This window comes from Rhea americana, unplaced genomic scaffold (genome assembly GCF_003343005.1).
Source record: "Rhea americana isolate MKP2758 unplaced genomic scaffold, rheAme1 scaffold_222, whole genome shotgun sequence".
Taxonomy (NCBI): Eukaryota; Metazoa; Chordata; class Aves; order Rheiformes; family Rheidae; genus Rhea; species Rhea americana.
Genome location: NW_028186337.1, coordinates 422,988 through 437,182, shown reverse-complemented (window position 1 = coordinate 437,182; position 14,195 = coordinate 422,988). Strand labels below are relative to the sequence as shown.

Here is a 14,195-nt window from a genome sequence, read left to right as displayed (position 1 = left end):
CTGGGCAGGCTCCGCCTCGCCTGGCGGAGGGCAGCAGCCTTTGGGATCCGCGTCTCCTCCCGCGGACAGGCCGCTGCGCGGGCAGCGTCTGCGCGCCGCCAGGGCAACGCTCACCTCCGAGATGTACCGTGGGAAAACAGCAGCAGCTATTTTGCCGGGCAAAAACGAGGGGAAAAAAAAAAAAAAACCCAACCAACCTTCCAAAACATTACTTTGGTCTCATTTCAGCAAACAACTGATTACAAGCCATCCTCAAAGACAGGCTGCTTTATCAAGGAATAAAGACAAAGAAGCATGTCCAATAGGTTTTTACTTTCTGATAAAAAACAGCTCAGTCCCATAGCTGTATCAGATGTTAATGAAACGATCTGTTAAAATTCTGTCCCTGGTTTCCGTTCTTAAATCTGTTGTTCCTCCTGAAGCGACTGTCACCTTGTCTGCCATTTCCAAACCGGGAGAACCCTTGGCCTGCCTCGTGTGGGTACTCTTCCAGCTCAGGCAATTCCTTTGCTACAGACAGCTGCCAGCGCCTGGTGTCCTGCCACTGTTCCTGAAACAGGAGCAACATAACAGACCCGTGAGCCTGCAGGCGCCAGTGTGCWGGTGTGCCCAAGCTACCCAACACTGTTAAAGGCAAAAGCAGTTTGAGACAAATCCCATTCCTGCCAAAACAGGTCAGAAGATCCCCCAGGGAGACAAGCATCAATCTTCATCTTCAAAAAACCTCAGAGTTTGCAGTCCTGCGGCAAAGGCTAGATAGTCAAAGGGACAAGAGGGAGTAAAGACCACAGAGAACTCGTTAACTGTTGCCAGTCTCTAGTATAYGAGTAAGGTCAAAACTCAGCAAGGCCACAGTACACAGGATTTTCTTTAAGAAAAAACAGGTAGKAAGAGGAGAACTAAAAGGGCAGAGGCAGGCAGGACAGCTCTGATGTATTTCTGTGTAATCCTCTTCTAAATCACAAACCTTATCTTCCCAAACTAGCCTGCAACAATGTAATCACCATGTATTTGACTAACGTACCACCCCCCATTGGTTCCAAAAGCAAATTCTGACCAAAAAAAAAAAAAATCACATACCTGTATCTGACTCAGTTCATCAACAGGGATATCGAAGCACACGCCCTACACATGAAAAAGACAGGCATTTGTTTTCCAAAAATACATCTAATTACAGAGACACAAAACCAAAACTCCAGATAGGCAGCACCTGAAACACTGCTGATAAATGCTAAGAACAGAAACCAGAGGCAGCAGAATGCATGCTCTTTGAGGGGAAGCTTTACGTGAGCTGCAGGAAGAGCAGTYAAAACTCTACAGCTCATGACAAAATGCAGACCCAGATGCTCTGTGCTGACAGCAGCACTGCCTGCAGTCAGCCTGCCTGTTCAAAGCTAAGACAGGCTTCTCCAGGAGCACACGTCCCCTGCAAGCACATCTGCGTAGGACACAAACGTCAGACATGTCAAGAGCCAGGCTGACAATAAAGCGAATACTGCACTGATCRGGTCAGGCTGCCAGTCACAGCCCTACTTTACTGATGTCCTTTCAACGYATTGGCACATAGCGTTAATGAGAGTTTACAACGAAAGAATAAAGGTTTGAGCAACCACTTCTCCTGTACACGTTAATCTGATGTGCATCATTTAGGAGCAATGCCTTCACTCAAGTAAATGTCTTAACACTCAGCTAGCTTTAACACATTTTTGTATAGTGTAAAAATAGCAGTTAAAGGRGTATTGTGTGATACATTAGCATTTTATGTGAAGGAGAAATGATATCGAGTAGGGACAGAGTGAGATAACAACATTTCCACACTGGTACTTCAGAACTCCCATCTTAGTCACTGCATAAAATGTCTGTGTACACACGCATACACGGACACRCACCCCACTTTCCCCAAGGTCGTGCCATCTTACCATCTTCCCCTTGAGGAAACGCATTGCAGATATTTTAGCATCTACTTCCTCACCAAGCTGTTCTTTTAGCGCTCGCCAGGCATAGCTCATGGTACGCATCTCTACTGAGCACTGTAACACCATTGTCACAAAGCCCTTAAGGAGCAATAAACAGAGAAATATATTTACAACAGAAGACTAAACTTGGTTGGACAGTCTGTAACCCATTAACTGTTATGAACTATGTAATAATTTACAATTGTAATGCAATACTTAATCCTAAGAAATCARCTTCCCAGGAGTGAGGCAACTAAAAGCCTACAAAGAAACTGAAGGTATCAATCTAACCTAAGAACGTCCATCGATATAAAGGCCAATTGCATTTCTGTATTTTAGGCAGAAGTAGAGTTCAGTACATTAAGAAAGTAACAGCTGGAAAAAAACAAAGTTAAACTGATGAGGAAGGACAGTCCAATCATCAGTGTTTCCAAAACTCTTACCAYACAGAAAAAGGAAGAGTAGTACTTTTCCTTTAATCAAAATGCCTAAAGTCAGATAATCACATGCTAGGCTTACATGAAATATGCAGAAACAAAGATGCTTCCTGGGAGGGCAACTACAACAACAGAAGAACCAAATTATCAGCTGGTGAAATTTTATTAATTGAGGTCTCTTAGTGCAACATCTTCTCTCACCTACATCTTTGGAGAAATTCTTTTAACACTCATTACAAGAAAATTTACCAACTGACTTCAAGTTGCTCTGTTTCCTACAAAATGCCAGTAGGATCTCATTTCAGTTAAGGAACCAGACACAAATCAGAAGTTGGAGACAACAGCTACTTGGAAACCCCAGAAAAAGATGCCACATTTGGACAGGACTAAAACCATTCATCTATCCATTCTTGTAAGGACAGATAAAATATTATTTACCACAGTTGAGTTGAGTAAGGAGCGCTGCTGAATGGAAGATGCCCCAGAAATATGAGCTAGAGCTGCAGCCAAGGCATCAATTGCCCCTTTTTCCTCTATTAGCTCTTTAGCTGACTGTCTGAAGTAGTCTACTGCAGAAGGAGGAATGGAATCTAAAAACCTAAATGTTGGGAAAAAGAAAAAGAAAGGCTTGAGATCAGCGTGCCAAAGGCCAGTGTGAAGTGCAGTCATGTACAAGACAGGACGAGTATTTCAGACAATTTTCAAGACTATTTACCTCTAAAAACTCTGGATGTAATGTTTGTTAGTGCTTCTGTTACCATGCATCTAACTCAATGCTTTTAAGGATGCTGAATACCCACTGTCTTTGATCATTAAGCCAGGCCTCAAAGATGTGCGCARAACTGGGGACAGGTGAGACATTTGAGAGCTTTGATAACAATATGTGAGGGGAGGATCTAAAACAGCAATTTTAAGGCCATGCCCAAGGATCCACAGAGAAGTTGTCAGCAGATGTGAAGATCTCTTGCTTTCACTTCACAAGGAAGAGAGGAAGTAAAGCATTACAATGCCACTATAGGCTGAGGCAAAGCATTTCTTGCTCAGTAAAAGCTGATTAAATTGGTTATTTCTGTAAGAGGGAACAAGAATAAGATGGAAAACACTTTCCGTTTTCTAGCAGCTCTCGGATGCTATCTTTGGTATACCGTCAGCTCCTACCACTTCTAYATACAGTATGGGGTGAACCTAACACCAAGCCCATGATCATCTTCAAACTGGCCAAGTTTGAAGTAGTTTGAGATCTCTGTCAATGCCATTTCTACCAATCAGGCAGCAAATGTAAACAGAGCTGTACACAGTAAAAGCAAAGAACACCCTCGACAATAAAAGCATACAAAAAACGCACAGGATGTGGCTAAAACACACTCGCTATCATAGTGCAACTCCTCATTGTACTAAACACTGCCACCGTATCATCCGAGAGGCGGAGATCAGTTTCCCATGTGACAATTATTTCCTATTCTGCTACTGATAATTAATTTCTTCTGTTGTAAATGAAGGTTTATTTCTACCAAGCATTTAGAACACATCATGTTCTATGAAAAGGGTTCAAGAATGCAAAGGTTTATTGCTATTATCTTACAAAAATTAATCAATGTCTACATGTGAAGCAACTGGCTTTTTACAACACAGGCAAAGATGTGCTGATCCCTTAAAACTGCATTCATAATGATGCTGGTAAGAGCTCTAGACATCTTTTAAGAAACTTACTTTTTGGCATCATTACTTGAAGCTTTAATTATCTCTGTGGCAGAAGGAACACCTATACGCCTAAATGTAATCCCCTGAAAAACAAACAAACAAACAGATTAAGGTATTTTCAGCACTCTACAACTCAATCCTACCTGAACCACATTTCTATGACCTCTATTCACTTGGTGTTTAGTGGAACACCAGCAGTCTTTATTTAAAGTAATTAGTTTTAGGCTAGTATAAGGCTGTTTTGTTGTTTTTAGTTCCTGCCTTCGTTAACCTGGAACTACTCTGTACAAATTAAAAGGCAGACTTGAAAGGCAGGGTCTCTTTCCTACATTCCTGTGACTATCTGTGTCAACACAAACAGAGTAGTGCCAGCGTGGGAAAACTCATGATAAATTAAAATGGGTTGATACAAAAAGCATTTATAAATGCTTACCAAAAAAAAAAAAAAAAAAAAAAAAAAAATCAGCATGTCTATTTCCCTACTGGACTACTGGACTCATGGAGCTACAAGCAGCCCACAGGTGCAAATTCTAAGAGTGCAGGAGCAAAATAATTTAATTAAACACAAGTCTAAGGCAGAACTCACCGCTCTCTGCTCCACCTGTCTCAGCAGGTCTTCTTCTCTTCTCTGGTAGAAACAAATACAGATCCCAGTGCGACCAGCTCGACCCGTGCGTCCAGAACGATGGATGTAGGAATCAACATCCTTCAGAAATTCAGATTAACACAAKAAAGTCTTATGTCCGTTAACACTGTTGATATTTACACATTTTAAGAGAGAGAAAATACAACCTAAACTCTAATCTAGAAGCCTAAAAAGTGATACGTAGCGTTTCTATATACAAACTTATTATTACAAACACACCACTGGAGATATGCTGCCTAGAGTTGGACAYACACTGTTGATACACATTTTTGGAAGTAAAAAGATCCACTGAGTTTCAGAAGAAGAAAAAAGTCACAGAAGTATTTTAGAACTATTATGAAACTAAATTGTCTAAACAATGTTCAGAAGGGATTCAGAAATACTGAAAGAATGTCAAAGCTATCTTAAGACTTTTTAGGGTAATGAAAAATAATCACTTTAAATATTGAGCTCCGATTAAAGTAAAGAGCTTGACTGGGAAATTCTAGACATGCATTTACAGAAAATCCACTTCACTGGTAAATCAGAACAGAATAACAGTGAAACAAAGCAATAACCCATCCTTCTGCCACAAGGAWATAAATGACAATTTCACTTTCCCTTACTGACTTACTTTTGGTGGYGAACACTGTATAACAAGGTCAACTTCAGGAATATCCAGACCACGGGCAGCTACATTTGTTGCAATAAGAACTTCAAATACACCATTTCTAAAGCCTTTTAATGTGATTTCTCTCTGTTTCTGTGGAATGTCACCATGTAGTGACTGGGCATCCTGGCAATAAAACAAATCATTGAGATGTCACTTAACAGGAGAGTTTAATTCCAAAAGCGGGAAATTTTGGTGGTAAAACTCAAAACATTTTGCAACTAATAATACTTACATAGATGATACTAAATGAATGCAGAACATCTTACTTTAAGGTTTATCCTTTTCTGGGCCAATAACACAGAGCAGTAGTGGTTTTTTTTGTGATGTTATTACTTTTTAATATAAAAACAGCAGACTACAATTTGCAGACAGCCAAGCTGACAACAGCCTCCTTCAGCTTTCTCTTCCACTGTAACAACTGGAAGTAACTTTACTTAAGCAATGTTTATAGAGAACTAACAAGAGACTTCACTCTCTTYCCTGAAAAGCTTCACAGAAGCTGAAGAGAGCTTTTCAGGGCATAGCCAAATCCTACAGTTCATCTGAACTACATCTGTTCTTACAAGACAAGAAGCAAAGCTCAAGTATTTGACAAGCAGAAAGGGCAGTCACAAGCTCAGAATTCAAACAAGTAACAGGCTAAAGCGCAACTTACTAGCATGACAGAGTAAGGCCACACACTGATACAAGAACACAGAGACATCATTATTGGATTTGGCGCAGAAGTGTCAGGGCAGATAAAGATAGTTCCTRTAAGATTTTAATGTGGACTGTATATGACATTCATCAAATACTGAGAAAGATGTGCATTCCCACCGCTGCTCTTTTTCCATAATTTAGTGCTTCCTAACAAACATGGTTTTTGTTGCTATTTTGTTGTTGGATTCTTTTTAGAAGGGCGATACTTAGTAAGTACAGAGAGCCTATACATTGTATCACATGAAGTCTGACCAAACTATGCAATATCTTTCCAACACCACSTTCAGTTCTACTGTATTAGCTGGGTAATCCTGCATACTGACTGTTCAAAGGATAAATGCTGCCAAGAGAGAGGAATCCAAAGAGCACACTAATATGAGATGAAATATGCGCATCGTACTAGTTACTGTTTCTTAACAGTATTGTTATTTTCTTGTTGTTCAGTATTAGCTGCGTATTTTCCTTTGATCCTGTTCCGCATGATTTGAAAGCGAAAGGATTCATTTCACAACCACAGTCAAAAGTGTATTTTAATCGCAAAACTCCATTTTTAGGCACAGCTTTCAGAAGTCTTAATTTAAAAAAATAAGTAAAATAGAAGACAGACAGACAGACAACTTTATCCATGTGGCTGCAACCTCCTACTTCTTTCAGGACATTCAAACCTGAATACCTGCAACTGCAGCTGCAGGATCCCAGTACCTGTTTGAGTGAAGCATTCAAAGCCAGTTCATTCGCCTCCCTTTTGGTCTCACAAAAGACAATGGTCCGCCCACGGCTGCCACTGTAGACTTGAATGATATCCCCAAGAACTGCTGCTCTCTGAGACGAGCGACACTGTATAGCCAAGTGCTGTTTGGAAAAGAAAGACGACAAGCTTCTATGTTAAATTTAAGCCATGCACAAGACAGAAACAACCTAATATCAGGTCTTGCAAGGGGGCGAGGGGGGAGCGGAACAAATAGTTGTAAAATATATCTAAAAACTTTRATTGCAAATTACTGCCCTAAGGTGAAAACTTTTCTTTAAAAAACACTTCACACCCGCATTTGTAAAGTCAGATGCGGAAGCCATGTCACTCAGACCATATCCTCTTAGGACCTGCACTACGTTACAGTGGAATCACTCACTTCCACAGTTGTGGCAGTCCTTTGAGTCTTCTTTCCAATCAGGTCGATCTGTTCATATTCATCTTTCATGTATTTTTTCGCTACATCATATACCCAACGTGGACAAGTTGCAGAAAACAGTAGGGTCTGGGGGTTGTCCTCCAAACCTGAAAGAAAAGGCCATCACTATTAATCATCAGTAACCACAACAAGAAAGCTTGTAACAGAAATATTTTTACTACCCTTCACACACCAAAAGCAAAATTAACTGTGAATTTGAATGAGATCAAGCTGAATCCTTTGCCCAACCTGAACAGAAATGCAAGATATATTTCTAGATCTTCAGCTAAGCAAGTTTTGGATCATGCCTGAAGTCTTTCTACACACCTAAAAAGACTCTGGCTCAATCTTTCCATGTGCTGTGTTCTAATGCTAACTAGTAGCTGTGAATCGTGCAGATGCATGCAAAACAAAAAGGCAGGTTATAAGTACACTTTCCGAATCCTGAGGAAGAATTAGAAAATGTGACGGACAACTCCACCTTCAACCTCCGTCCTTTCTTAATTTTCAACCTACAGACAGGAATTCTGTAACAAAAATGGGAGTAGGCAGAGTCCTGACTGCTTTTCACTTTTTATAGAATGATCACAGTGTATTTAATTTTACAGTGTTACAGAGATGATGTACCACCCCAGGTAAGAATAGTTTAATACACAGTACCTTTTTAAAAAATGTAGCCTATTTCTACAACTCCTCAGGATCAAACAAAAACAAACATTCCAGAAGAGAGAGAGCTTATTATTCTCTAGCATTTATTTTCCAGTTATGAAGAAAACAGAACTTCCAAATTGAATACGTTTTATATCTTTTCCAAAACCTAAGCAGATTTAGTTTTTTAGTAGAATATGTAGGCTTTTTGGCTGTCCAAAGACCAGCTCTCCAGAAACATGGAGAACATAAGTCACTTCACTAGGTAATGATATAAGTGRTTGTACTAGGTCAAACAGAAGGTCTGTCAAGCTCATGCCCTCTTTCTGACAGTGGTCAAGTGTATCTAAGATGTGCACAAAGTGCCAGCCGCCAGCTTTTTGGGGCTTTGGGACTTCCAGAGCCAGAAGTGATCCTTTGCTTTTAGCAGTCTTTGATATTACTACTTCTGTTAATTCATCAAGTCACTTTTTGAAACTTTTAGCATTAGTATAATGTGAAAGGAATTTCACACCATTGTAAGAATAACAACCTCCTCCTGTTCTACCCTTCCTACCTGGTGGCTTCACTGAATGCTCATTACATCAGAAAAGAGAAAATATTTCCTACTCACCCCCTTTGTATGAATACTCATTCATACAATGATTCATACAGAATCCCAATATCTCTAACCCTACTCTCAGTCGCCTTTCCTAGGATGAAGAACATCATTAAGGGTTTGGGTTTTTTTAATTTTTTTCTTCTAGAGATGCCATTCCAGCCCTTTGTCCATCTATTGCTTTCTCTCAAGCTTCTCTACTTTTAAATTTACCCTTTTCTGAGGTTGGATACTAGCACTGCACAACAGACTCATGTGGGGATGCACCAGCAGTTTTTAGAGAGACAGAATTATTTCCTACATTGRCTGCTATTTCTTTCCTGATGCTAGAACTTACCTTTTTTATAAGCAAATCCTAAGATTTCTTCTACTTGTTCAGCAAAGCCCATGTCCAACATGTGATCAACTTCATCCAAAACAACATGCTTTACAGTTGAAAGATCCAGCTTGCTATTTTGAATGTGGTCTTTGATCCGTCCTGGAGTTCCCACTAAAACATCAATGCCGCTTTTGAGGAGATCAACTGGAAGACAGAAAGACAAGCACTGTATCAATATGCTAAGAGACAATAAGGTTTCTAAAAAGCTCCCTGGATGGAGCAACATTTCTAATTTTAAAATGAAAAAGCTGATGTCCTTCACTTTCACCTCTAATTAAAGGACTAAGTCCAGTTTGGGTAATGAAAAAGTGAGTTCAGCAGTGGTCCAAGTTATTTTGTCAGGAATATTAGCTACAAGCAATGGCATTGCAGGATACTTCAATTTCTAAGCAGCAATCAGCTGGCATTAGAAAACTCTAGAGCTTTATCACAGAATAAATGTTTCAGTTTTCCAGCTCAGTTCTTTCTTTTTCACATCTGCCTGCAGACAGAAAAATGCACACTCACATACAAAGCTCTTTTTTTCCCTGGATAGTCATCCAGTCTCAGTATGCATCCACTCACAAAACACATCCATTCAAAAAANGAGAGAGAGAGAGAGAGAGAGAGAGAGAGAGAGAGAGAGAGAGAGAGAGAGAGAGAAGAAGAAAGAAAAAGAAAAACACCCTACAGAAAACAACAGGATCAGTAGTCACTTTGCAGATCTACAACCATTCTTTTGAACAGAGACTTATTGGAACTAAAATAATTCAACCTAGGCTGTGCATTTCCTTTGAAAACAATGCCATAGTTCCTGACCTGAAGTGAAATGCCAAGTGAATAAATGCCAGTTTTCATTTTATTATTATTTTATTATATTTTATATTTTTATTATTTATTAACAAAAGACTCAGCAGTAACTCCTTAGGATTTACTTACACTGTGCTTTATATGGCGTTCCTCCATAAAAGCAAGCCACTGAAAGCTTCCTTGTGAGATTCTGGAAATCTCTGGCTACCTGAATGGCCAGTTCCCTGGTTGGAACAAGAACCAGCACCTGCAGAGAGTGAGAACAGAAATATAGCTGTGCTCACGAGAGGGAGTGAGGAGGACAGTTTACTTAATGTCAGAGGGAAGCACTGCTGCAGAACCACCCTGGGTTTTTGGTCATCTCTTTCAATTCTTGTCAGTTTGTAGTCACATTTTGTACACTGGTTACAGAGGGACCCAAGCAGCCTCCACAATCCCAGCAACACTTCTCACCACCTAGAACCTGTGCATCACAGCTCCATAGCTAGCAAGAGCGAACAGAAAAGGATTGCAATTAACTGAGATGCAGAACAGAGATGAATTTTCTTAACTCTAACGCCAGATAAAATATAAGCTTCAATAACACTACTAAGGACAATCAAGGTGTAGTTCAGTGTTAAAGAACAGGGGAAAAAAATCACTAAACAGTTTGGAGTAGCAAGACATGGAAGGACTTACAGCTTGAAGTACTCTAGCCTCCTTATCTACCTACCTACCTTCCTCCAATGTAATTCTTTCTCCTTTCTCCCTCTCATTCTCTTAAGAGCAGAATGATAAACTTAACAGCTGTCTTGTTTCCTAGCAACCCTTCAGATGCTAATATTAACTTTAGAGACATTATAACTTTACAAATAAGACAGAAGGATGAACAGGGAGCAAATCTACAGACCTAACGCATTTTGCCAGTATAGTGACAAATATACACACTCCAACGGTCTAAGAATGTGGTATCTGATTATCAGTTTGATCTCATACTTAAGTCAAAATGTAAACATCACTTGCATCCACTAAGTTGAGTCACTCAGGCATGGTGGTGGAGGGCAAAAAACCCAAAATCAAAGCCTCCATCACTATTCCACGACCACGAAATTTACAGTCTCAGTTCACTGCGGTCGTTTCTGACAAGTCCAGCTGACTCAACTGTTCCACGACAGGAAGCAGGAGATCAAACCCTGAAGTCACAAACTAACTTCCTGCAGGCACCAGTCTGAAAATCCACCAGCTACTACTACGGCACTCTGGTCATTCTCCTAAATACAGTCACCAGAAACCCTACACGTAAAACTTATCATCGCTGAGATGCTGCAAAAACTTTGTAACATAAACAGCAATAAAGAGGGAAGAAATCCCAAGCAGAAGTCTCTAATGCAATTATAAGAACACTTTTGAAAACCCCCATCTGCAAAGGTTTTGCTGTTAACCCTTAAGTAGGTTACTTTTGGTGCACGGCCTCTTCTCCCATCGCATGAGACGCTCTGAAGTTTTTCAACCAATGGAATAGCAAAAGAAAAGGTTTTCCCGGTTCCTGTTCGAGCTTGAGCAATTAGGTCTTTGCCGTCGTATACGGGCTGAAAAGTCTTTGCTTGCACAGGGAACAGGTACTTTACACCTCGAGCTGCAAGGTAATCCAGAAAGGTTTCATGAAAAGGTGCTAAACCTCTGCRAGCTAAACAAACAACTGAAAGTTTTCATATATAACTAGTGCAAATATTTAAGGTAAATCATGTCAAATCCTGTACACGACGTTACATGCAAGTTAGAAGAAATACTCGTCAGTTTGTTTTCACTCCTACTGTAGGTCAGAAAGTATTCCTCCTAAACACATAACTGAGTATTCACAATGAAATACAACCTCTTTCCTCACCACCACCCAAAGTTTAGCATAAAACAAAAGAGAGAAAAAAAAGGCTTTTTTTGTGAAAAAACTCAAGGTTGTTATAGTTTGGTTTTGGGGTCAGGGAAGAGGGTCAGTATGTATGTTTTAAGACATTTTAAAACCTCAAAAAGAGATTCTACACAATGCAAGCAAAATAATCCATCCAAGTGAAAATTCCGAGCAAGAAAAATGTAAAGCAACACAGAGAATTTTGTCCGATGAACAAGAATTGTATAGCTTCTCAGTGTACAGAGCAATGAAAACTCTATAGTGGTTACTTTCACAAACAAAACTAATCTAGGAGAGATATGAAAATATATAGAAGTATGAGAACAATCAGAGACAACCTGCTCACAGCAGCCAAATAATCCTCACATATAAAACMTGTTATATATGAAACACTTATTTAAGAATAAGATATCATAGACAATAGATGTGGGAATTAAAGTAAACACACTCGGTGACTAAAATTATGCTGATGAGAAGAGTCACTCTCTAGAACTCATCTATAGCAGTAAGTAYGTCATAGAAGAATAAACTCTACCTGGAAGTGATGGCACTAGAAACTGAACAAGTAAGAAACTCTACTCCTACTAGTAACAGCAGTTCTTTGAACTACTTGTCTGCATATTCTTACCCCATAATAAATCCAAGACGATTTAGGGCAATTCATCTTTGGCTTCTCTCTGCTTGTACAGTTAACAGCACAGTGCAATTCCAGACAAACACCTCTATAAATTTCTTTTGCCAGCATTAACCTACCTTTGAGAAGGTTGACAGTGGTTTGGGAGAGAGGAAAATTGGAGAAAGCGCCTTCTCTTGCTTCTTCTGACAGTTCCTAACAGGATAAAACAAACAACTTATTAACACTGAAAGACCAAATAGCTCACCCTACATAGCTACACTCAGTACCAGAAGCGCAGCTGTGCATTTGCTCTATCACCATTTTCACCAGCTATCTCCTGTCTATTTCAAGAAAAAGAAAACCTTTTCAAGGCAGACACTTCACAAACAAAAAYGTCACCACAGCGTAAGCAGGCAACTTTAATCCAGAAACTTTGTTTTAGAAGACAAAACACAGTGACACAGACTGCACCAGTCATAGCGTGACASAGATTCCTCCAGGGGAGCTGTAGCCTGAACTCTGCACTGCCAAAGTGCCCAGCCTTTGCTGCTTGCACTGACTTGTTCCAATCACCCCTACTGCTACCTCATCTCTGAGTCAGATATATTTCCATGGGTCTTAAACGCATGCCAAATGAAAGGGAACAACTGCCCCTTGTGTTTGACAGCATCTCATCCCATCATGCACATATGCTTAGCAAATTAGGAAAGAGGAATTGTTTGCTAAAAACCCTAACTGGAATCCACTAAGATCATTAGAACACTGTATGTCACAGCAAATYATAATCGGTGCCAGAATTTACTACGCAAAGCAGAGATTTTCTGATAGGTAAACAGAACCTTCTCAGTGCATCACACAAGTAATGTTTGAACTTTGCACAGAGCTACCATTAGATACTTAAAACTCAGTATCTAGCTTCTGCTTCAAGCACCAGAGAGAAAACATTGTACCCGATGTACAGAAAAGTCTCTGATTCACATTTCCAACTCCAAYGCAACAAAGAAAACTACTTGTGCAAGGCCTTACACATAGGATGGACAAGCTGTGGGGCTTCTCCCAYGTATGTTCAAGACTAAGGGGCTCCAGAAGCCCCGAATCTGCACAGGGAAGTTCCCCAGTGCAGGACATACAAGAGAGGCACTAGCTTCCTTTCTAGGACACTTCTGAAAATATTTCTTTATAAAGAGCCTGCTGGGAGAGAAAGCAGAGACATAGCACAAAGCGCTTGTGCGGCTASAGGAGGATAAACTAACACAAAAAAACCTGCTCCCAGCAGGGCGCAGAGCAACACAGGAAAGCAGGGATGGCCAGCACGTGCTGGTCCACGTGCTGCTGTAGCTCAGGCACCTGGCCAAGGGCGAGACAGCACTTCCTCCCGAGGATGCCCACTGCTCATCTGGAGGCGAGGGGGGCAGCGGGAAACCGTCGCCGWCGCCCACAACCTAGCACCACAACAGGCCACGTGCCGCAGGTTTATACCGCAGCGTGTGCTACGAAACCCGTTCGTTAGTGCCGAGACACGAGCTCTGCGGCCGGGAAGTCGCTACCTCCGCATCGCTGCCGCCCTGGCCGGCCGASGCCTTGCCGGGCGCGCTCTGGCCTCTCGGGGGGGCCTCTCCGTTGCTCAGGGCAGAAGCCGCCTTCGCCGCACACTCCGCACCGCTCTGCTCGCCCCCGGTCTCGCCGTTGAGCTTTGTCTTGCTTTTTTTTGTCTTTTTGGGCTTAGGCGGCTCCAGCTCATCCTCGCCTGGGCCGCTCTCCTCCGCCTGGGGCTGCTCGTCCTCGGCCGCGCTGCGCCGCTTCAGCTTGTCGCGGCGCTTGAGCTTCTTCTCCTTGTTCTCCTCCTTCTCCTGCGGGAGACAGCGGCGGTTACGCGGCACCGCTCCGCGCCACCCCCCCCCCAGGCGCGCGCGCGCAACCGTTAAACCGCCGGCAGCAGGGCCGCGCGGCGCAGCACAAAATGGCCGCGCCGCCGCCGCGGCACGTGGCGCCGCCCGGCGCCGCCCGTTACCTTCGCCTTC

The 14,195-nt window shown here is 41.6% G+C and overlaps 1 protein-coding gene across 1 annotated transcript in view; it reads right to left on the bottom strand.

Annotated features, from left to right (window-relative positions):
- Positions 1–292: 292 nt before the first annotated feature.
- The window catches only part of LOC146595511 (nucleolar RNA helicase 2-like), a 14,547-nt gene continuing 644 nt past the window's right edge, over positions 293–14,195 (bottom strand). Inside the window, exons 2-15 of the mRNA XM_085305585.1 lie at positions 13,722–14,191; positions 12,312–12,387; positions 11,110–11,288; positions 9,803–9,920; positions 8,843–9,028; positions 7,221–7,366; positions 6,793–6,942; positions 5,353–5,514; positions 4,680–4,799; positions 4,103–4,176; positions 2,831–2,990; positions 1,920–2,054; positions 1,081–1,125; positions 293–550 (exon numbers count right to left, since the gene is read on the bottom strand). Coding sequence (XP_085161711.1) covers positions 356–550; positions 1,081–1,125; positions 1,920–2,054; positions 2,831–2,990; positions 4,103–4,176; positions 4,680–4,799; positions 5,353–5,514; positions 6,793–6,942; positions 7,221–7,366; positions 8,843–9,028; positions 9,803–9,920; positions 11,110–11,288; positions 12,312–12,387; positions 13,722–14,191 — 2,216 coding nt within the window. The 3' untranslated portion in view covers positions 293–355. The remainder of the gene's footprint in view (positions 551–1,080; positions 1,126–1,919; positions 2,055–2,830; positions 2,991–4,102; positions 4,177–4,679; positions 4,800–5,352; positions 5,515–6,792; positions 6,943–7,220; positions 7,367–8,842; positions 9,029–9,802; positions 9,921–11,109; positions 11,289–12,311; positions 12,388–13,721; positions 14,192–14,195) is intronic.